General features: G+C 44.8%; 1 protein-coding gene and 1 long non-coding RNA gene across 2 annotated transcripts; one reads left to right on the plus strand and one right to left on the minus strand.

The window, feature by feature from the left end:
• Positions 1 to 389: 389 nt before the first annotated feature.
• Positions 390 to 21,832, minus strand: LOC112947134 (exocyst complex component 1-like). Its single transcript, XM_026039147.1, has 17 exons — positions 21,709 to 21,832; positions 20,778 to 20,905; positions 16,703 to 16,862; positions 16,091 to 16,284; positions 12,024 to 12,251; positions 11,541 to 11,673; positions 10,059 to 10,168; positions 9,509 to 9,658; positions 8,834 to 8,927; positions 5,068 to 5,186; positions 4,716 to 4,826; positions 4,236 to 4,306; positions 3,518 to 3,758; positions 2,876 to 3,059; positions 1,409 to 1,608; positions 855 to 1,049; positions 390 to 545 (listed from the first exon to the last, which is right to left on the minus strand). The coding sequence occupies exons 1-17, from the start codon at positions 21,830 to 21,832 to the stop codon at positions 390 to 392; spliced, it is 2,598 nt and encodes an 865-aa protein (XP_025894932.1).
• On the plus strand, positions 12,387 to 13,685 carry LOC112947135. The gene is made up of 2 exons (XR_003249348.1): positions 12,387 to 12,859; positions 13,565 to 13,685. It is a non-coding gene; the product is annotated as an uncharacterized LOC112947135 (long non-coding RNA).
• Positions 21,833 to 24,178: the final 2,346 nt, after the last annotated feature.

Consider the following 24,178-nt stretch of genomic DNA (forward strand, 5'->3'; position numbering starts at 1 on the left):
AAACCCGTAAAATCTGGAAACAATTAAAAAGGAAGAGAATTATTGGAGAGAGGATGACTTCTGCTGTTCAGCTGGAGAGGACACTGGGAAGTGTTCTCCTGAAGAGGCACAGTGTTGGCACTCAAGTTTGCAGAAATTCAAGATTTGGGGGTGTATTTATAGAACATGAGATTTGGGAACCAACCAAGGTTCTTTGGAAGAAGAAAGCTATGGTTTGGGCCTGGAAATTCCATTTCTCCTGGCTGAAAAGGCAAAGGTGATTTGGAATTAAGTTCAGGATGAGACCCTAGATAAGATGAGACCCTAGACCCTGCAAAGGGGTTGCCATTTGAGTTTTCCTCCTTAAAGATGTGGCTGCCAGGGGTTCATACATCTAGACAGGGTAACTTTTACATGTTGGACAGAGTGATGGAGTTGAAGTAGCTCAGTAAGTCTTCCATGGTGAAGTCCATAGTGATCCCCGACCCTGCATAACAACGCCGGATGAGATCCTCGAACTCCTGGTACTGCCGTATGAACTCTTGTTCCATGGCCTGCCACACCACCTGGGGAAAAACATGCAGACCATTAGCTGCCTCCTCAGCTGTGTACTATGCGGGGCACTATTAGACCATGCCTTGGTGCTCATCTCAGTTKCTCCCTGAAGGGAGAGTGGTTCAASCCTCTGGGAAGGAAGCAGAGAAGTCACTGAGGATCAGGATGTAGAATATTAACAAAGAGGAGAAGATGAGGCATTTGGAAAGGTGAACAGAAACAGTGATCAGGAGATGTCCACCATATTTATTGCTTTGTAGCCCCAAACCCACCAAACATCACAGCGTTGCACCCAGCTGCAAGGCCCACATTGCAATTACCGGCAAAAGATTTTCCTCTGGGCAGAGATGCTTGTGAATTTTCCTGTAGAGGGTCTCAAGGGCTCTTTTTACTTCCTTGCTGGGGTATTTTTCAATGACTTTCCTCAGCTCCTGCTTGCTGTAGGCCAGATGAAAGCTGACTTCCTCTTCCTTCACCCCCTGAGCCACACGGGCCTTCACGCCTTCAAAGAAGTGCTAGAAAGGCAAAGGGATGCTCAACTGATGAGCTGCCCTGAAGTGGACTCCTGTGTAAAGGTTGAAACTCGAGCCCTTTGCTCACGTCCCATCCTATGTTTGATTGAGCAGAAATCAGGGTTAGAAGCTCTAAAGAATTCCCTCTATGGTTTCATTTTCTGCCTGTTTTGCCACATCATCCTGTCACGCACCTCAGTAGCGGAGCTGAGGGGCAGCACATYGTCTGATTTTTTTCTACAGAACCTTTAGATTAATTTCTCTGCCATGGACTTTGTTCAGTGAGTTCGTAATTCCTCGCAGTGGCTGCCTTTGAGACCCAAGGAAAGGTGCTGGACAAGATCAGTTTAAACCGTACTCACATGGAGTTTCTCCAGAGGCTGGCCCAGGTACTTGATGATGTATTTCTGCAGGTGCTGACTATATCTTTCTTTGGCTTCTTTTTTTTTGCCCTCCAGGCAGCCTATCTTCTTTTGGCACAGGAAGCAGTGAATGTGGTGAAAATTTTCCATCATGATCATATCTGTGTTGGCCTTGAGGTTTGCTGAGGACAGGCTATTGACTTAAAAATAAGAGGAACAAATCAAACACAGAGAGAAGAAATCCCAGGCTAGATTGGGAGAAACATGAGATAAAGAGCGTGCCAGGCAATGGCAAATCTTTATCAGGAGTTCAGGTGACCCTCATCACACATTGTTTAAGTCTCCAACCATTTCAYCTTGCAGAGGAATATCCTAGATTTGGACACAGGACATCCCAGATTTGGATGCCTGTTTACACAGAAGGGTGCAGATACATCCAAGCTCACTCCAAACCTATCTCTGAACTGGAAGTTGGAGAAGCAGTCCAACTTAGACTCAGACTTAGGARCACATACACAGCTCACCACACTGCTAGCTGGTCTAGCGAGAGCTGGAGCTTGCATGGCTCATTGTGCATGCRGAGCAGAGAGAGCCGTTCTCCCTCAGCACGGTAAACATGCCATTAGAGTGTCTTATTTGAACGATCTGAGTTCTTCCAATACCGGAGGGAGTAACTACCCATTACGCAAATACTAATCCTCACTCATTAGCTTGATTTCCTATCTCACCTGCATTGCTGTAAACATTCCTGCAGCCTGGAGGGGCCTGTGCTTGTTAATTCTTGAACTGCTACTTAAGAGGTCACCCCAAGCTCATCTGCAGACAGGAGTTGGCTTTCTGGACTTCCTAGGGATCTGCGGTTCAGAGTTTTGGAGCTGTTACTTCTACAGCACCCCAAGTCCTCTCCAGGCTGGAAAGCAGAGTGCCTGCACTGAAAATCAGCTATGAACCCCATGGAGCTATGTGACAACACAGAAGTCTAAAGAAGTCTACCTGCCTAGCATTCCCAGCATCTCCCTTTCTCCTGGTGGCCTGGGTATTTTCAGGGGAATTGCTCTTCTGCTGTTTCTGCAGAGCAGCCATATTCTCCAGAACACCCCATCTGGAGCCAATTATGTGTAGTTTTGTGCTGCATCAGATGCAGAGAAGAGGAGGAAGAAAGGGTATCTAGGAGATGCTACTCTATAGGAACAAGAAGAGCTCTCATCYGTGACGTGTCCATAGACAGGTGCTCGGACAGGTATGGCCATGCATGAGTTCCTGGGGAGAGATGTTGTATCATAATCTTAAAATATCAGAATTTTCTTAACACAACACAGTTCTGTATTTCATGTGACTCTCATGGCAAAAGCTCACTTCAGACCTAAAACCAMATCCTTGCCTGTGAAAGGAGAGACTGAAGATTCAAAACAAAGTACATTTATCTCAGGCCTTTCTCGGCTGGAATCATCCCACCCCAGTACTCACTGCTGCTGAAGACGCTGCCAGCCAGTCTGACGAGTGCTTTATCCAGCTCGCCTCTCCGCCGAGCCGGCCGGAACACTTCCTCGGAGAAATTCACAAACTCCTCAAAGCGGATCACGAAAGGCAGGATCCCACCTCTCACCTTGTTGCTCACTTTCACCTCCTCCATCTCTTTGCACAAGGTCCCCTGGCAGTGATAGACAAAAACAGGACTCTCAGGCCCACTGCAGGCCCAGAGTCATTCTGCAGCGTGGCAAGACATGTACCAGAGAGCAATCAGCCCTGGTGTAACCACACTGCCAAACTCTAACCCTCCATCTTTAAAATGACCAGGTTAGTGGCATTTGGGGACAAATTGGCATTGCAAGTTGAACTAATGAATCAAGTTTCCAGATAACAAGTTAGGAATGATGATGGATGATGAAGTAAAGCATATGACACTCAGGTTTATTGAGCCCCCCTTCCCTAACTCTGATTCCACAAGGGTCTAATCCTCCTAAAATCAGAGCCAGACCCTGGTCTGATATATACTATAACTTCCTTCAGTAGAGCTTTTGCTAGAATAGGAGTTGACAAGAACCTAGAGGAAGATGAACATTTCTCTAGACTACTTGAGATTGTTGCTACTGATAACGGGACACTCACAATGCATTTGTTGAAGCTGCTCTTGGCCAGGAGTAGCATGTTGCCCAGGACAGTGTTGAGGAAGGATGAGGGAAGAGATGAGGAAGAATTCCACATCTCAAAGACAGAGTCATTCAAGGTAACCAAGACCTGCAAGCAGCTAAATGGGTGGACTCTGTTGCAAACATCTAGAAAGCTTCTCAGCTCTGGTTCCAGGGAACTGAAGATCTCGCTTAGCAGTCGGATTGTAGGCCCATCTTGTCTAAAGAAAGCAAGCAGTTAAATGAGGAGGAATATTGGCACCATGACCAGCAGGAGTGAACACAGGTACATTTAGAGAAGACCAAATCAAAGCCTTCTCTATCACAGTAGAGCCTATGTAGACTTGGGTCATGTTTATTCTGCTCAGGTTAGCTATGGAGTCAGGCTGCTTTGCTCCTGCCAAGCTAAGCTTGCTTGAGCTGTTTTCTCAGTGGAAAGTTACTCTGCTGGCAAAAGCAATTCCAGCAACATTGAAGCAGAGCCACAGTACTGAGAAGGGGCAGAACCAGAAGGTTCTGCAGAACCAGAAGGTTCTGCATGCCCAGCTAGGAATCTCCTGTCTACTGCTGTCCAGGGTGTAAAACTTGGGACCATATAACTGAAATCTGGATGGGAGAGAGTTCCCCAGCCAGCTCCTACAGGACACCACAGTTACGCCCTTGCAAGAGCAGCAAGATCTCTCTGATTCCCCACATACTGGCTCCGAGGCTTGGTGCAAGGAGGGTCCTCAGGAGATGACATGCTTTCTTCCCCTTTAGTGGCAGAAGCCTGAAAGAGAGAATGGGATGAGAAACACAACTAATTTGCCAATACCTCATTAGTGTCATCCCCAAGAAAGAAGAATTTTAAATCTGGATTTCATTTCAGCATAAATAATGTTGTCTTATACTGCACCTCATGTTCAGTGCTTTGGGTGCAAGCTAACAGAGATCCTATGATTTTACTGGAGCTACTGATTAGGACTAAGACAACTCCCCTTTGCAATCAGGAAGCTCTGTTTTCTTATCCTTACTGACTCCTGACACTTAATATTGACTATTGCTAGAAGACAGGAGTCCAAAACATGTCAGATATCTGATACTGGTAAGCAGCCTCATGTTTTGACTGTTGAGTTTTGTGTCAGTCAGGCGGGAGGGCTGTCTAATGGGACTGGAAAGGACACTGTCCTCATACTTACCTCCAGCACCTCCAGCTCTGCAGCATCCTGGTTTAGCAGGAAGAATTTCTCAATGAACTCCTGTTCTGCAGTGCAGAGGGGTTGCAGCTCTTTCAGCACCTTCTCCAACATCTGCTCAGAAAACACTAGGCACATTAGCAATCCCTTCAAGGACATTGAAGACATCGGACTAGGTGTCTGTGTCCACCTGAAATGAAGTCTAAGCCACCATAAGGAAAGATGCCAGCAGCACAGACCATACATGCTTTAAAGCATGTATGAAGCACTGAAGAAAGGACTGTGAGGTGGCTTGCAACACTATGTGCAGCCTCTGTGGGGCAGGTGAAGCATTTAGCAAATCTCAGCTCCTTACTTTGGTGACATTGCCTCTGTTCAGTATGTCCTCTGGGCCCTCTCTGCTCTCAGGGAGGCTTAATCGGAATTGCTGCCTGCTCATGGTCATCATCGGCTTGTCCAAGACGTCCTGTAGACCTGGAACAGGCACAGTACTTTTGTAGGCACGTGGACATCTCTGTTCCTCTCCTCACCACAGTGACAAAAAAAAAAAAAAATCCCCCCAAAATTAATGATCTGCTTCATCATCTTTGCATACCTTGCAATGGGGTGTGATAAATAAGAGATATTTTTCTTCTTGGGAAGGGGGAAAAAAAATAAAAAGGAAAAATTATCTCCCTTCAGCAAACAGGAATTAATTTCTCAAGGCCGTAAATTTCCCTTTGAAAAGAGAATGGGAGAATGAGGAGAAAAAATATATTGACTTGCAATTAATTGTATACACTTTGGGGTCTGCATTTGAGACTCTCCCATAATAAATAAACAAGCAACTTCTCAAATCTAGAGCTGGTATATTTAGAGCTGATCAGCACCAATACTACGTTATGAGGCACAAAAGCCATCCTAAACACATCACTGCCACAACAACAAGCTAGACCTTCCTCAGATCTCTTTTTGCACCAAGGAGCATCCTTTGATGCTGCTGGCACACACGCCAGCTGATGTTGGTCATACCCTATGGTCTCCTACAGGCCATGGCCTCRCCAGCCCTATGAAGCTCATCCATGCTGTGGGAGCAGCACTAGCCTCAGCCTTCGACCTTGCAATATGAGCCATGAATCCCCGGAGCCTGCCGTAAGGCTCCCCATATGGGATCTATCGCGGGTCGCGGATCTCAGCTTGCTTTCTTGCCACATGAGCTCCATGGGAAGTGACTTCCCACTTTGGGGTACTCTGTGGGTGTGCAATAAGCAGTTCATAGCCATCAAAGTGGCCTGCCATCCCTGCACTTGGCTTCACAAGGATGGAATTTTATCCCAGGATTTTAATTACTTCCTTTTTTTTATGGGACTCACATAAACATGAAAGAAAAATAGGCAAAGAACTAAAAGGAAATCACTGCCTTAACATTTCCCAAGAGAGGAGCAGGCACACTTGCTGCTGCACAGGTCTTTCACTATCTCTTTTTATTTGTAACTGGTCTGTTTTCATAAAGGGACTCTCTAATAGCCAAGCCACCTCAGCACCTGCAACGCTCCCCCATTTTAATGGCTTTCTCAGCAAACCCAGGGGTGCTCTGGCAGAAAGCCAAATTTTGTGGACTTCAGATTTTTTCTTTTCCTATTATCCACTAGAATCAAAGTCCCTTGCTCAGAGCCTTGCTAGGGATGAGGGCCTCTTTATTTCATATACAGTCTTCGCTGTTTCTTTTTATTCARGTGCAATAAAATAAGTATTATACCCTTCCTCAGGACATGTAACCTGACCACATCACTTTACAAACCACAACCTGCCTGCTCCTGTGCATCTCTCATGGGGTCACCTGAGCCCTGCCAAGGGCTCTACTCTTTGCTTCATATGGAGACTGCTCTCCAATTGCACATAGCCCCTCTTCCCTATAGGATGGATTCATAAGAGAAAGGATGCTCAGCTGCTTGGGAAGGTAGAGCTGGGCCTATAAGCTGGAAAAGAAGCTTGCAGGCAGCACTTAGTCCTGCTCTGGGCCCGTCCTGGCCAATAAAGCCTTGAGAGAGGTGATGACCCAAYGCCAGCCCATGACTGTCTGGTTGGATGGTCTGTTAGTGGCACCGTGGGAGAGATCTTCCCTTATAGCTYTTATAAAATACTATTCCGCATCACAGTTCATTATCCCAGCATTACCCCAGAATAATTATTACAGCCTGATTTTACTTTCTTGGTTATTRTCTTCTTCCTATGGTCTTTCCTGGGTCTTCCAGCTTCAGGAACAACTTTTGCAACAACTAAATTGGTACTATACAAAATAGCATTACACAGAAAGAATTTCCTAACAGTAGTTTTCAGAGCATCCCTTAGATTCTATTGCCTTTTATTATCATCTTTATTATTGCCTTTTAGAACCTTGTTTTTAAATTACTCGGGGGAGTAATAAAGTCCCATTCACTTTTCTATGTAACTCATTTTTAGCACTTTTTACTGTATCCCCCTTTTCTGCTACAAGTGGGAGAGTCGTTGATCCCTGTTTTTCAGTTTCCTGGTAATTGTCCCACGCTTTTCTTCTTAGTTTGGGAAAATATTCTGCCTGCGAAAAACAGGTTTCTGGTGATTATAAAGAGGTTTTTCTGGGATTGTTCATTTCCTCTATTTCTAGGAAAAATGACAAATTTTAATTAAGATTTAGTGGTTGACATGTGGTAAAATTCTGCTGTTGCTCTTCTTTTCCACTTCTTTTTTTCCCCTAAAGGGGTTAAATAATAGAAAATGAAAAGAACAAGGGAGAGAAACCCCAGCTTATCTTCCTTTTCCCTTCCTACTCTTTCCAGTGGGAAAACAATAAAAGGTTTCTTAGTGATTTTTTTTCTTCTTTTTTTAATAACGGAATGGAACAAAAAGGCTTCAGGACACGTGTGCTTGGTTGTGGGTATGTGCACACTGCTGCAACTGGGTCTTGAAATACAGCTCTGAGCCCAAACATAAGAGAGTGGCTGTGGGCTCCACGGCAGGGCTGCGCTGATTTTCTCTGCAAAATCACTTTTCCCAATCAGCAAGACCGKGAGCTCCAACTGGAACTATGTCAGCATGAATTTTACATATTATTTATAGTTTAGTGAATTCTTAAGGAGATTATATTTTAAACCAAGCATACTATAGTGATATAATCCCTCCCCTTCACATCTGGGCATTTGGACAGCTATGGAGAGAAGAACTTTTTAGCCAGCAATTACTTGGGTACAAGTGCACCCCTGGACCCACAGGGAGGTGCTGGGAAGGTAGCAAGGGGCTGAGCAGGTACAGTGCTTGGTCACTTCTTGTTTTATAGTGCTTTGTTTTCCACCTCCAGCCAGGACATACAATGTCTCCTGGGATACAGACACAGAGGTAAAATAGATGAAGAGCTGGAAGAAATGATCATAGTGCTCTGTTAGACCAAACACAGAGCAAAGCGGTTTTTTGACATTCAACTTGGGCCAAGTTGGCAGGGAATTTTTGCATTACAATACTTTGTTTGCCTAAAGGAAAATGCGATTTTTGCAAAATCAAAGTCTTCCAGAGGGAACAGAATAGTTTCTGTTTTTATCTTCAGAAAAACCCGAGTGGAATATTTTGGGTCAGATGCAGAAATTACTGTTGAAATGATCAGCTTGGGAAAACATGTCCCCACAGTCAACTCGCTATGAAATCATCCTACTCTCACAAATACCACTATGAATACATCTGTGTCCCTAGGGACAAGCTTGGTGCCATCTCCTTACAGGTTAAAAGAGTGTCTAAGGTGGCTATGACCAGCTCTGCTTGCTGTGACCAGGTATTAAACTGGTCTCACGGCTCCTCAATATATGATCTCAGCATCCATTCATATTTTGTGAGTCCTAAAGGGAGAAGTCACACAAAAGCTGGAGATCTGAGAAGCCCATAAACTGTGCTGAATAATACATGGTGCTGGCCTCACACACATGCACTCCCTGGTGTAAATCAGAGTCACTTTGTCACTAGCTGCAGCTGGAGGCCTGATCCATAGAGGAGAAGGTAAATTCACAGCACAAAATCCAGGAAAATTAGTGTGATGGGGGACTAATACTGCATTGCCTACTTACAAATAAATCCCCGCTCAGCAGCACAAAGGTGACACTTGCAGAATTACTTACTGGCCTTTCTTCTTCCTAGCAAGAGGGTTTTGGCTTGCTCAAAAAAGGTTTTGATTTCCCTTTCATAAAGCTTGCCGAGATTCTGGGCATAGACCTGGAAAGACAATGAAGACTTCATCATCTGTCTACGAACAGCTCTCCTCTCAGCTGTTTCCACAGCTTTTTCCTCACCCCTCCACTTACAACAAAAGTTAGCAGAAGGCAGCTGAAACAGACCCGCTGGTCTTTGTGTCACACCTTTGGAAAGGCTAAAAACRGCATGAAAAATAGAAACCAAACCTCAGTGAAATGCAAAGAAGAAACCCAAACACCTAACAAACCCATGTTAACAGAGGACAAGAATATCAAGCTTCCATGGAACCRGTTAAACAAAGCAGCATTGAATAAAACTCTAGATTTACTGTGTTCATTTCACACTTAGTCTCTCTCATTTTAATTTAATCTGGGCATTTCTGTACTAAGAGAACAAATTTCAGAATTTCAGGATATTTTATTCAAAACAATGATTGCCCTGAGTCCCATTTTTAGGTGATTTATACCAAGCAGAAAGGTCCGTACCAGGTGGCCAAGCTGTCCTGATGCCCTTCTAAAAGTTCCCCATGCTGAAATTTGCAGGCATTCTGGGTTTCATGAAACAACCAGTGTGACCAATGCGTTTCTGGTGGGTGGTCCTACCTTGGGGAGATCCCCGAAGAGGAGCGGGTTGGCATTCCTCAGCCAGGCCATGAGCGGTGTGTAATGCACCAGTTCCTCGTGATGGGGTCTGTGGCTCGGAGCAACTAACTTGGCAGCTTGCTGCATGAGACCTGGAACTTGAGTGTTTCCCTTGAAGAAGTAGCAGAAAGAGTTAAACAAACCACAGTCATCCAGAGCTCTGAAAAATAATTGCCTCATAATTACCCTTGAATTCCCAGTTCTGAAAATGTTTGAGAAGCAATTACAAAGTGCAAAGAGGAACATGCATGCTCATTTTGACCTCCAAGTTTAATTCTATGTTGTGGGAAACTGTTAATTGTTTGGGAGTCCCAGTATATTGAGCATTCCAACAGGTCAGCATCATCTCCAGATTCACCGGCGAATGCAGARCTCTCCTGTAGCATGTTGGAGTTACCTCTATACTCTGCTGCTACCATCTCTGAATATASTGCTTCTGTACTGCTGCTATCATCTCTGAATATTTAAATCTTTCTGAATTTTGGCTTGGCGTGTGAAACGTGCAACCCACCTGCCGCTCCAAGATGTTTGTAATATGACCAATGAAGCTGTTTTCAAAGTTCTGCTTCAGTGTTTCAAACATGATCAGCTGCTCAGCTACTGACTGTAGTTTCCGGTAAGCTGGGGAGCAGAGGAGAGGATATCACTGCATAACGCAGCAGGCTGCTGGGCTCAAAGACCACCAGCAGCCAGCCCACGGACAAAYAGGACAGTTCTTCTAGAAGATACACTAGGACTAAAGCCCCCAGAGGGGAAAACACTTGCTGTAGAACCATACTTATAGAGACTGGGAGGCAGTTTACATTAAAAAGAATAAATAAACATTAATCTACCATGTTGAAGTGCAAATGCCCGGTTAATGTCTTCTTTTAATAAGAAAAGCTTGGAATTTGTTGTCCACATCAGGTCCCTGAACCCAAACAGCTCTCCACAGCACTGTATCCACAGTGGATACTGCTACAAAAAATTATATTTTTCCCCACATCTCAGGACAGACAACTGGGCTGTSCCCATCTATTTTCTATAGATAATCTACAGATTCACAGTTATGCCTTAAACCCAGATATTCATAGGAAGAGTTTCGAATTTAGCATAAACTTGTCTCATCTTTAACACTAACCGGACCAAGCAGTGCACCAGCCCAGAGGGAGGTGCCTACAGCTTGCTGATAGTGTGTAGGTGCACCAGCTTGGTCATTTCCTGGATAAATTGGACTTTTTTTCTAGGAATGAAGCCAGTCCCTCCCAGCTATTCTTCTCCATGGATGTACAGAGGTAATCTTACATTTGTTTTCCCACTCCTATTTGAATGTGTTGATRTAGCTGCTTAAGACTTTGAAGGCTTCAACAAGAGAATTGTCCCTGTAAGTTTGTTTTCCCACCTAACAGGGGTAGCTGGGCTGACAGCCCCGTGAGGAGCAAAAGGAGACAGGACCAAAGGAAAGGCTGTGGGCACATACATCTATAAAGAAGCTCAGACAGGGACAAAAGGCCATCACGCAGGTGATGGGAGCTGCAGGTGAAGCCGGTCAGGATCAGAAAGTTCTACAGGTGCTCTCATGGCTGAGACGAGCTTACCTTATTGTCTTCAGGAAATAAATTGAGCAGTTAACAGCATTTCATATGGGATCAGGAGAGAGAGACAAAAGGTCAGGAGAAGTCTGGAGCAGCCAGAAGTTCCAGGTAAGAGGCAGAGTCCTTCCTTGCAGCCAGTTTCCCATCCGAGAACAAGCAAGGGAGGGAGTAGCTGGCAYTTGACATCACAGCCATGGCTTAGCTTTTCAGACATATGCCTTCTACCTTTTTTTCCTGCTTTGCCTCAGGCAGCCCTCAGGACTGCCTAGGAAGTGTGTGAGGTAGCCCCTGGAAGCTGCCTGCACAAAGAYCTCCTATGTCAGTGATTCAACCTGCAAGGGCTGGGTGGTGCTGGTGCTGTGAGTGCTCCACAGCTGCCTGATGAGCCTTGCGGACAGAAATATGTGTTCTCTACTCACCAGGCTGTATCTGAACGTCCATGCAGGCAGATAAAGCTTCTGTGGCAGCAATGCAGGCCTTCACTCTGCTGGGGCTGGAAAGGTCTCCTTGGCTCAGGGCCTCACAGTGTTCCTTGCTGAGACTGAGATAGGTCTAACAACAAAGCCATAAGAGAGCAGGGATAGCRGATCCAGTTTCTTGCCCTTCCCTTCAGCTTTCCACGGGATATACAACCTCTCCAGGGCTCCTCTACAGTGCAGCAAGAATYGCTGCAATGTTTTTCTCATAAAATTGTATAATCCTGTGTGGTTTTCATCAGAACCCACTCAAACTCCCCAGTGGTTGTTCTTGCTTATGATATACTTTATTAAGCAGCTCTGTTTGCAGCACCTTTTGATCAGGAGAAGTTTTGCACGCTCTAGCTCTAATTTCCCATTAAGTTTTCAGTGTGTTTGAGGTTCAGTGAAAGCTTTTCTAATAGACTCAACAACAAATCAACGTACTGTGAGGAAGAGGATCTCATCCATCAGCTTAGTCTTGTTGGAGGTGATGCGATGTAGTAAGGAATTCTCCTGGTAGATGTGGTCCATCTGCTGCTTCACACTTCCCAGTAGCTCATCATAGACCTGCAAAGTATTCTCCACTCTGGCCACCTCTGCTAGGGCCTCATCAATGGAGTGCATCAGCTGGGTCACCTGATTCTCAGAAGAGATGATGGCCCTAAGATTGGCCTGCAAAATGGAGAAGAAAAGGGTTCCAGTACTGTACCATGGTTTTATCACCATCATCTCCCACAGGGCTGTCACAGTTCTGTACATTATGCCAGAGATCCCAAAGCTCATGCTTTCAAGTCAAAGGGGAGTTCCTGTCATTGTAACACTCATGCAGCTATTGCAGTTGCCCGTGTTCTGCATTGCTCCTGCCAAAGATCAATGTCTTCTCTTCACTTTCAGCTAAACTCCATATTGGTATAAGTCTGCAAGGTGAACGCCAGGCCCGAACAAGACCTTTCCCTGCRAGCAGAATGTATTCTCGGAGACCTTTCAATCGACATGACAGAGAGGTTACTGCTGAGCCCTCAAGTGAATCCCACCATGAGTAGAAAACAGTTTTTGTAGGATTGGAAAGYGAAGACAATCTCTGATTTCTGCACTCCTGCCCTTCTTTCTGTGTGCTGGAGAGGTACCATGAGGACAGTAGTGAAGTCTCTAACCCTTAATCTGCACAACTGGGCATGTCCTGAAAGGAATCCAGAGGGGGATCTAGTACTCATGTGTCAATCACAGGACATTTGTAATGAAATCCTCTTACCAGGTGCAGACCGTGCCAGAGGCCATAGGTGAGCTTGCTGCAGGACCGAACAGTCAACACGGGTACTGAGGCTGCTGCCAGGTCTTTGCACACTGGAGCTGCTCTGGCAGTAGGACTAATAGGCAGTTAAATTGTACATGAAACATCCACACAAACATGTCTTGAAGAAAACTGAAGATGCTATCTATTTATGAAGGTCTTGGTATTTGTTTTGAGAGATGGTAGAGATATAACTGTGTGTTAATCATTGCTGACAAGCTCCACTAGAGATTTCCAAGCATTAATCATATCATTTTCAGTGCCTAAGTGCCATGCAGGATAGTAAAGAAAATAATCAATAGACATGAGCCTGGGAGGCTTGAAGCTTCCAGTCTGCTACTTTTCTCTCTGTTAACAAAGCTTTTAAACAACTTTGCCTTTGCTGATATTTCCATTAGCTGCTGATGACTATTTTTTTTTAATGGAAAACAACAGCAGCAACAACTGTACCYTCCATAAATCCTATGAGCTCCTGATTATGTGGCAAATAACCACTAGTCACTGAGGTGGCTACCTGGTTATTTGCTATAATGATTGACGTGGTTGGTGATTTGCAGGAATGGGTTGTGATTGCTTGGAAAATCTGGCTTGAACCGAGCCCTGTGCTCTAAGTCTCCATCCCTGCAATCAGGATTCCCACAGAGTAGATGCTGGGGATCCATCCTCCCAGTGCTAACGATTTTCTCTTCTTCAGGCACACCGTGCATGGTTCCTGTGCTGGTAGACCCTCACAAGACGATATCTGCACTGGCCTTAGGTGACATCCCTGGGCAAGGACTGGACCAGGAGAGGTGCTATTGGAGCTCTGAGAGCCACTCTGCAGCCTCAACCCAACCTGGCCACTCTGGACTTTCTGCCAAAGAGCAGTGGCACTTTAGGAAGGACATTGCTGAAAGCATAGCAGAAAGGACTGGGGACAGTGGTTTCTGCCATAGACTGGCAGATTCACAGGAGGTCTGGAAAGATCAGAAGAAATCTATAGAAAAGGGAAGCCTAAAATCAGGCAAACACTTGGATCCCGATGGAAAGGTGGGTACAGGGAGCACAGATTTTCTGCAGGAGCACAGGAGGGAAGACAGCACTCTTACCTCCTGTAAGATCATCAGTGGGGTTTGCTGCTGGGCTTGCTGATCCAGGCATACACTTATTTCAACAAGCTATAATGACATTAAGTAAAGGTCCCTTTTGCTCAGAGCTCGCTCAGCTCCATGGAAGGCCACTGCAAGCTACAGTCCAGGTGCAGACCCCTCTGCTCCTTCGAGCCTCGTGCCAGGACTCCGGCCGGTGACCACAGCCTCAGCCAGGAGCTCTGCACATTATGAAGCACTGCTAAATCACAGCCATGAACATCCCACAGGCCCATCGCCGCCGTGCCTCCAGATGGTCTTATTAGGGCTGGACGGAGCCGCAGGGGTTGCCACGAGCTCATGAAATCATCAGGGCCGTGCTGGGCGGAAAGTGCTCCCCGGAGAACCCCRTGAGGGTAACGACTCTGCTGCCAGGCACCATGCAAAGCTGCAGAAACCTGCGTGCATTTCGGCAGACACCAGCCAACGGGAAGGACACAGGAATACCAATGTGAAAATCAGCAAAAGGCCACGCTTTTCCCCAATCCGGAGCAAATCAGCCCTTGCTCACTGCTTGCAGAAAGGTTTTGCAAGCCCCAGAGGAGCTCACTTAGCAGAGGCTTATTAGTGTTTTGAATAAGAGCAAGGTGCTATCGCTGTGATGTCCTGGGAAACAGTTAAATATATGCGCGTCCTCGTCTAACATGTTAGCATTAATAACACTTAATATCCGAGATTAATCTTCAGAAATAGAAATGTCCCATTAATTAATTTAGGTTAGCAGTAAGTGACGTTCATTCTTTAGAGAGCATTAAAACAATGTGTCTGACAGCACCTTTCATCTCAAAAAATGTAAAAGARATTTATTGTTTACCCCTATAGGCTGTTTTACAGCTTGGAAACTGAGTGCCCAAATGATTTGCTGAGAGCAAGCAGTAAGTCTCCTTCCAAAACRATGTCAGGAGTTCTGCTTTTCAGCTTAGACACTATATGTCTAAATGTATATAAAAATATATTTTGGCAAATAAAGCAAATTTTGGCCCTGATGGAGGGCCAAATGCAGAATTTACRTTTCTAGTACATTTTAGGGTATTTTCTCTGGGTTATTTTTGCSCTTAGTTCTTCAGTGTCCTAACTAYGAAATCCTAACRCCAGTTATACAGAACATAGATGCTCAAAACAGATTTCTCATTATTTTGTTCCACAAGTCAAAGAAAGAAATTACCTAATATGACATTCCAGAAAAAATATCAGAAATGTGGCAACTTCATTAAAAGGAAGAGAGCTCTCTGGTCYGAAAAGAATGTCTTCTTTCCCCATTGTCCCTTTCTATCTCATTTCTTCCCCGGTTCTGTCTCATTTTTGCTGTATTCTTCCTCTTCATTTTCTTCCAATGTTTGTACTTAACCTGCTTCTGAGCATCCCTCTCTCTTCCTCTCCTTCCAGAGATTTGTCACTTCCCTGCCATCTCCCATATCAGAGGCTCTGATGTCCATGTACACACTAGTAACCATACCCCATCCTATACCTGGCTCCGTGACATTGCTTTTGCTTTCACTTCTTTTTTGCAAAGCTACCTGAGATGCCTACAGCTGAGTCAGTGAGTCTCTATATTCCCTCTGCAGTCACTGGAAAGAGGCCGCTCAAGCCAGTGTCCAAGGACAGGTAAGCTCAGCAGGGAGAGAAGTCCTGGTGTTCGGCTGCCAGGCTGCAGGATTTGTTTGCCAAAGCACGGCAATTTCAGGAGGCACCTGGGCTTGCTAGGATGGCTGTGCCTGGGTAGTATCTCCCCCAAATCCCAGGACTGGATACAACAGAGCTTCACCAATGTTGGTCTGATATCCTATAGTTGCTTATTCTCCTTCTCTGCAATACAGGTGCTGTATTTTCCTGCTGGGAGCTGCATGCTGCAGCAGAGGTGCCTTTGAAATCCTCGGTCAAGAAGAATGTCTTCTGTATCAGGTGTGCAGGGCTCTGATAGCAGGACCCTGGCAGGTGAGATGCCTTTTGAGCTGAAATTTTGCATTGTCAGGATGACTTTCTCTGGGAGTAAATGTAAGCACAAGACCTTCTGACAACTATTGACCCAAACCAGGTCCCCTTTTATGCCAGACAACTTTGTTGCTGTTGAATCACGACCTTGATGCCCTTACCTCATCCAGYACATGGAGATCACTGCTTAGCTGCTCTGCAAAGGCCACCGAGTTGTTCACGATGGGCTCGTACTGCTCCATCAGCCTCAGCATGTCAGCTGCTTCCTTTGGGCTCATCTCCTGGTACGCACTGAGCCCCTCTGGGCTTCCAGTCTCCACAGTGTCCTTATGGTCTTCTTGGTGCCCTTGTCTCCCTGTGAGGACAGAGTGAGGGACAGAGATGGTCACAGACTTCTAGTTATTTCCTTTTACTGGCCCTGCTATGCCCGGTGTCTCATCAAGCTCAGTTTGCGGTGACAAGTGTAGTGAGACCAGCAGTCTCTGCCTGCTGATCAGCTAGGATAAAATCATGGCATGCTGCAAGCAGGACAGACATATGGATGGGACAAAGAGTTATCTTTGTAAGGGATGCAAAATGGACATCTGATTTGAGTTCTGGCTGTGTTTTCACTTGCTGACCTCTCCAAGTGCATGACACATTTACATGTTTGCAAAACAGAGACAAATTTCAGAGATGAGCAATCAAATCTGATTCCAGTCAAATATACTGAATAGGATGTAAAAAAAAAAAAAGCCCCCTCTGAGAAACAGTGACAGGAAACATAACATTACCTTCTGCTGTGCAGGAGGGGACATTCACAAAAGTGACACTACTGGARAGGAATCGGTGGTTCAGCTTCCACAGGCATCTGATAAAAGCTTTCTTCTCATCCAACCTGCTAGCAGTCCACTTGTAAACCTTATCAAAGTGCAGATCAAAATCCAGGCTGGCCTGGATGACGACAGTTAATTACCTCAACAATTAGAAGGCATTTGCCACAGCCCATATACTTATCAGGGTTTGCAGCCCATTTYAACAGTAGCCACCAAAACAACTTGTTCAGGAGAAAATGTGCTGTAAGGTTGAAGGAGGTGGAAGGAACTAATCAACATCTCCATACTACACTTTTAAGCTTTGGGATTTTGAGGAGCCCAGCGAGGACGTGTTGGAAATGGGGACTGAGCCAGGCTCCAGTTGTTACAGGAGAGTCAGCAGGGCTAGTCACAAGAAAGGGAGGCCACGCCAGCGAAGATGCTCAAGTTGAGACCCTGATAACTCGTATTTTCCTTCTCATGTCACTGCCTTTCCTCCTCTCACTCGCCTGCCCACATCATATCCAGAACCACACTGGTGCTGGTGGAGCTGCACAGGTACAGTCAGGCCCAGATCTGCCGGAGAGCTCAAATGAGCTGGTGTCCTCAGCAGCCCCAGGGACACCAGGTATGATGGACACCAGCTGTCCTATGCCCAGTGTAATTGATGGCAAGCGTTCGATCAAATTTCTTTCAAACAATGAATCCCCTGACATSCTTTGTACTTCCCAGCTGACAGCAGATGATTTCCCTAGTCAACAGATGCTGTTTCTTTGTGTTTCTTTCCTATAAAGACCCCTTTCCCTTGACTGCTGTCTCAGGGCAACTGAMTAGGATTTGAGAAGGGTGCCCATGGCACTTGGCACGTAGTGATAGGGATGATAGAGGCACTGAAAATAAAAGGATATCAAGAAATTTGGCCACTAGAAGTCRACAGCCGAACACCCATAGTGGGTCAGACCAAGCAATCAACTAGTTCAAATATCTTGTTCCACTACGCTGGGTTATTTCCAAATTATATAGATTTCTCACCTTCTGCTGCAGGTTTTGATAAATGAACACTGATCAATTCCAATAGTGGCAGATGCTTGGGAGAAAAGCATTCAAAGGGCAAACCCACACTTACACAGCCCTCAGGATTCCCTGCCAGCTCCCAGCAGCCTGTGACCTGGCAGCTTGCTGAGCCAGAGGTTATATCTTCTGCACTCTGATCAACAGCCTTAGAAGGACACACTGTCCCTGGTTTCATCTAATGGTTTTTGATCCTATACAGACAGCACCTTGTGGCAATAATCTGTGCAGTTTAACGATGTGCTGAATGAGGAAGCTCCAAGCATTTAGAGTTATGCATGCAGAGCAAGCCCAGCACTCACTCTGCCTGACGCTGCAGAAGTTCACTTCTGCAACCTCATCCAACCTGGAATCTCAAACCCTTTTTCACCCAAGAACTGAGAACTTCCAGAGAAAACCCAGGAAGAGAAGCTGTCCTGACATTGTCCCATAGCACTATGGTCACCTGAGGGAATAGAAGCAAGGCCTCAAAAAAGAGTGCCCTCGGCATTTCCCTACACTCTTTTACATTTAATTTACATTTTTATGCATTAATATCCATATATCTATGCCCAAAGGATGTGGTCCCATGGAASGGAACTCCAGCAGGGAGGCCTGCGATTTACCACTAACTGGTATGTGTGTATGGAGAGAATAAGGCAGGCTGCTGAACAAGGAACTTCTCATGGAAAGAAATTTCTTCTTGCACCATCTCATTAGCAATGCAGCATAGCCTGATCTTATTTTCTAAAGAACTTAGATGCTGCACTTCTTATTATTGATGCTAATCATAACAACAGACACAGAATTTTTGTGTGTTTGTGAAGTCCTACAATGCTTTGAGGCTTGTTTTCTAAACACCTTAAAGCAAAACATCTCACCCCCACGCTGCTTTGCAGGCTTAGTAGCAGCCCCGGGACCGGTGAGGAGCTGTGATGGCTGGGGGAGGAATTTGCAGTGAGGGTGGTTTATAGCATGCCTTATTAAAGCAGGGAGGCATCCGTTAATCGCTTCATAAATATTTATACTGCTTTAGTCATGGGAGCTGCAGCTTTGAACACTTCTGGATTTTCAGTACCAGGCCATTGCTGGTCCCAGGGGACACAGGGTTCCCTGTGCACCAAAGCAAGCCTGAGGGTATAAAGCAGGCTTTATAGGTGTGTATTGAATATTGACCCAGAGGCTGACATTTCGATGGAGSCCTTACTATCTGCTTTGCAGGAGTGGAAGGTCCTTCTTTCATTTAATGGACTTGTCAAGCTATGCAGCCAGGAGGGACGGTGCTGCCTTGAGGAGATTGCCTCGTACTGGAATCTCCATGCTGCGGTCCCAAGAAATGTTAACACATGCTGGGGAACTTGTGCAGTGGCTGCAGCTGGAGAGTAAATCCCATTTTAGGAGTAACAGGCACCAAGCTSACTGTGCTCAGGAGAGATGAAGTTAGTCTAGAAGAGGCAAAGAGGAGGKCTCCTGTCCTGATGAAAGAAACCAAGAAGTTAATGCACAAGGGGAGACTAAGCAGCTGGTCTGCTTAGCTTACCAGAATGAAGGTTAATAGGGGAGGTGATTGCAATCTAAAAATACATCTGCAGGGGTGAAGAGCTGTCTAATCTGAAGGACAGCTCTGGCACAAGAACAAACAGTGATGATGTAGCTAGGAAAAGAGGCTGGAAGTCTTAATTCTTCAGCCATCGAGGCATTTATCCATTTGTCTCCTAGTAGGTGGGATTTCAAAATTATAAAACAACTTAATAGAGAATATGATCACTTCATGTTACTGGCTTTGCAAATAAGGGGAAGAGGACTGAAAGACCTGGAGGTATCTACTGCAAACTCCTCAGAAGCCCAATTAGTTTTGAAGGTTCGGTAGAGTTGAGCTCATTTGCAGAAAGCAAGCTCAGGCAGTATTAAAGCGTCTGCTTTTTTTGTGTGCATGGAAAGAYACAAGACAAGGAAACATCTACCTGTAGAATCAAGATGCCCTGMAAACCTGCAAGACTGATTTTCCTTTCAGGCGTGCTGTGCAGATGTACTTTATTTGTCCTGGATGTASAGCTGGAAAGCTATTCTTTTTCTCATTTATTTCCGTGCTTGTGAAACCCCAGGCACCTTGCCAAGGCCCTGGAACATTCACACTAATAAAAAAACTAATTATAACAACTTTAACAACACTCTGCCAGCCTCAGCAGGAGAAAGGGGATGTCTTGTCCATGCGTTCTTTCCCAAACAACTTAATGTCACCCTAAAAGTGCAAACTCATAGCACCCTCTCCCTCCAGCTTTCTATTATCCTTCTTTCACTAAATGACTTCATTTAATCTTTAAATACCCTATGCAAATGTCTCCCAGGCTTTGTCAACACGGATCGACAGATGGGCCTGACAATGTGTTCCACAAATGCTGGAGACCTGACAAGAATGGTGCTGTGCAGAGCCCCTCTCTCCAGCCTCTAAATGAGGGTTGCTGCAAAGAGCTTTGGAAGATCCCTGCCTGAGACAGCTGCCCCTGCAGATAAGGGGATCTGCCCGTTGATTTTAGTGGGAGCTCTGTCAATGCAACAGTCACCCACTCACCGGTCTCCATCCGGCCAGCCTGGGATTTCTTAACTTAAAGAAAGAGAGGGATGATTTTGGAGGGAGGAAGTCAATCCAGGCTCTTGGGGATACATCTCTCCCTTGAGGAGATAAGGGAAATGAGCACTTCAATAGGAGTGAGGAACTGTTCAGGGATGGAGATACCTGTTCATGACGCACTAGGCAACATCTCTGAGAAAAGGCAGAGGGCTTTAAAATTTTTTCATTGGTGATTATTTCCTCTAAATTAGTGTCAATTGTCAAGTTCATGCTAGATTAAAGATGAAACCTCCTTGTCCCTCTTTCTTCCATCCAAACAGATGGGTTGACCTCTGGCATACTTGATAGAACTCGGGATCTGGGCATGGGTTCATATTTCTTTCCCCCCTCTCCATGACCATTTCTGCCCTTGACACAAAAAGTAAATCCTACCTGATTGAGAGTCTTGCCATCCACCAGCTTCAGCTCTGCTAGAGGCCACCTGTTGGCTATCTTGTACTGCTCTGCTCGGTCTGCCTTGACCTTCACTAGAAACGGCTTCATTGGCCTAAAATCATCCACTGAAGATGATGACAGCAAAACAAAACAAAACAAAATGAGAACATTGCATTGTTGTTCACAATGGATAGTTGCAAACAGACACATGGACACTTTGTGATTACCAGATGTGCAATGAGGATTAAGAGATGACACAAGAATTTTGATAGCTTTTCATTTGTTGAATTTTTCCTTATGCAAAGTTCTCTCTGGGATCTAATCCAGAGTATGCTGATGTCAATGGAGGGATTCTTAATAATTTCAAGGAGTTTTGCATGAAGCCATTGATGTTAGGTGCAAAGTTCATAATTCACCAAGGTTCAAAGGTCACTAGAGTCCTATCAACAGGCTTTATGGCAGTTCTATACCACATTCTCTACGTTGCCACTGCATGGTTTGACGAATATCCACACTTATGGATCTACATCATTAATGAAGTCTGCCCTGTTTCAACCACAGCTGACTGGTAAATATCCACTGTCAGTGTCAATTAGCTCACAGTCAGCTCTTGGTTCATCCGGAAAGATTCCCTGCAGCTAATTCTGGTTATTATAATTAAGATATCCCTTCTGATCTAGATATCTTCAATGGAGACATACCAGCAATTCCAGAAGTGGTCTGTGTATTTTAGACGCTGCTCGTAGTATAGTTGTGTCATCTCTTAGAGATACCCCTCTATTGACTGCAGAGGGAGTTAAGGCAAGTGACTTAGGTGACTATTATGGCTAAGATAAACATTATGGCTAAGATTATTTGGAATGAATTAGGTAACTATGCTGTCCAGAAGTTCCCTGGATCTGCAACTCAGCACCCCGGAGTTTCTTACCTACTACACAGAGAATGGACATCTTTTTCTTCTTTCCTGTCTTCCAGACATGAACYGTTTCCAGCAGCCTCTTGTTCTGAGGGTTGAACACCTCTTTTTCCAGTGAGGTCCAAAGAGAAGTCATGGTGTTTTGTGCACGCAATGGCACGATGCAGTTATTTGCCTCACACTGCGGCTTGCCAGTCACCACAGACTGCGTTGCAGCTCCTGAGAAACAGAAACATGCTGGAGAACTGATTCACACAGAAGTTCATGGCACATTGATATAATATATTATTCCTGCTCCAATGCTGTCTTGCAGCCAACATGAGTGTTAAGTAATCCTCATGGGCTTGACACCCAAGGGGCCTGGTCAGAATTCCTGCCTAAACCAGCCATTCTGAATTCCTGGTAAGGAAGTGACCAAATCAACGGGATTTGTCCAACAGAGAGGCTCAAGCCAGCCATGTGAGCCCAGAGCAGAAAGTCTCTGCTTCCTTAAAAGTAGTGTTCAGGTACCCTGCAGTATTGGATATAGATTTTGTGGGAGAGGGAGCGTGGCAGGCAAGGAAGGTGGCTAAGTACAACTCTGGAAAACTCAGGCAAGCTCAACTCCAGGCRAGGCAGGAAGAAAACGACTGGATTCAGTCTGAAGTGTCAAAATGTWCTGATTTGGGTCAGCCCAGCACAAGAAGGAAACACTTTGTTTGGGTCATGTTAGCAGAAGCAATGTTTCCATAAGAATATATTCATCTTTTATAAACTGCATTTTTTAAYCAAAACACACTTAATGGAAAATTCCCACACGATTTCCTAAGTGTGTGTAAGGCTCCTGGACCTGTGTTTCCACTGTAAATCAATGCTARCAGGGAGGAGATATCAGTTAATGCCTACATAAACACTCAGCAACAAGCAGCAGTTATTTCCCAGTCTTTGATCTAGGTGGCGAGTGAATAAGCAATTGGCTACGACCGATCACTTGCATTTAATGCAAATATTTTAAAGAGAATTAGGGATAAACAAAGTATATATGTTATAGGAAAACAGTAAGATTCAAGTAAGATTCAAAGTAAGTAACTTTGAAAGCTTTTTATGAGAAATTCATCGTTACCCAACACGGTTGCTTTGCGAATAACTGAAACAAATGTGACGTCCGATTGCAAATTCAAAATTTCCAGTTCAAAAGCACTTCCTCAGACAGCTATGAATCTTTCCATGCAGCCACGTGGTTGAGAAAGTTAAAATCACATCCACGGTCATTTCAACTATTTTCCATCTATGGCTGTGACAAGAGAAAGGAGTTTTGCTGCTCAAACGGTTCTGCTATCACGGCATTTCTTTGAGTCCCTCCCAAGGTTATCTCCATTTCTCCATTGCTGACAGTCATACACGGGACAGCAGACTTGGTATCACGCTGTCTGCAACCGCTCTTGCTCTTGCTAATATGTTCATAATAGCAATTGAGCAACGACTGAAGGAAAATGATTGAAAGCCAAAGTAATAGAGAGCTCACTGCTCCTGATATGTTAATAAAGCACAATACTTTCCATGAGTGTAATTGAAAAGCTGTCCATATTAGAGCCAATTAACCCTTCATTTTCTAGAAACCTATAAGATATAAAGAAAGGTGGGATATACAGTGATATATAGTGATACATTCTTGAATATTTTGCAGAAGTTCACCTCATCTATCCAGAAAGCTGACCAAGAGGAAGACAGTGTTAGTGAAAAGATCATTCAAGTACATTACCAGGTACATCTTGTTGAAGATAAGTTGCAGGATTTCAGTCACAAGAAGTCTTAGAGCAGGAAACGGTTGGTAAAATGAAAGCATTAAGAAAAACAGGAAGTCTGAAGAACCTGAGTGAGCACAGAGCAACAGCCTTGAGGTCAGCASAGGAAATCACCCACACCAGCATCAAGAGCTGCAGAAAACAGGTGCAGCTCCGTACGAGCAAAGCGTCAGAGCAGCTGGAGGTAAAAATATTTTTACTAAAACCAACACAAGTTAAATAGTTCAGAGTTTGAGAGAAGAGAGTTTGACTCTCTCTAAACAGAGTCAAAGTTCTGCATGGGGAAAAGCTAGTTTAACTTACGGTATGATGTTGTCTCCGTATTCCTTCCCGTCTAGAAGTGTTTTGTGGCCACAGCCTGTGGAGGAAATACTCTAGTCCAAGCTCATGTGGGCTTTGTGCTTGGCTTCAAGACATGCATTATTCATTTATCAATGTGGAATTCTTCTTTGCAGTATACGGGACTTGAACCATTGGTACCTCTGAGGAGTGACCTAAAGTCTTTCTGCTGTTCCAAAGCTCCTCACTGGCTTGTGAACATAACCATGCCATCCTTGGCCTCCAGGAGAGCAAAACTAAAACTAAAGCTTCAGCATGAAACTAAAACAGTAGAGAAGAGCTAAAAAAAAAAAAAAAAAAAAAATAGGAAAATGGTAATGGTTTAGTTGAACTATTCTTTACTAGGTATTGACAAGTTT

The sequence above is a fragment of the Nothoprocta perdicaria genome, unplaced genomic scaffold, assembly GCF_003342845.1.
Source record: "Nothoprocta perdicaria isolate Ctin4 unplaced genomic scaffold, notPer1 scaffold_22, whole genome shotgun sequence".
NCBI classification, from domain to species: domain Eukaryota; kingdom Metazoa; phylum Chordata; class Aves; order Tinamiformes; family Tinamidae; genus Nothoprocta; species Nothoprocta perdicaria.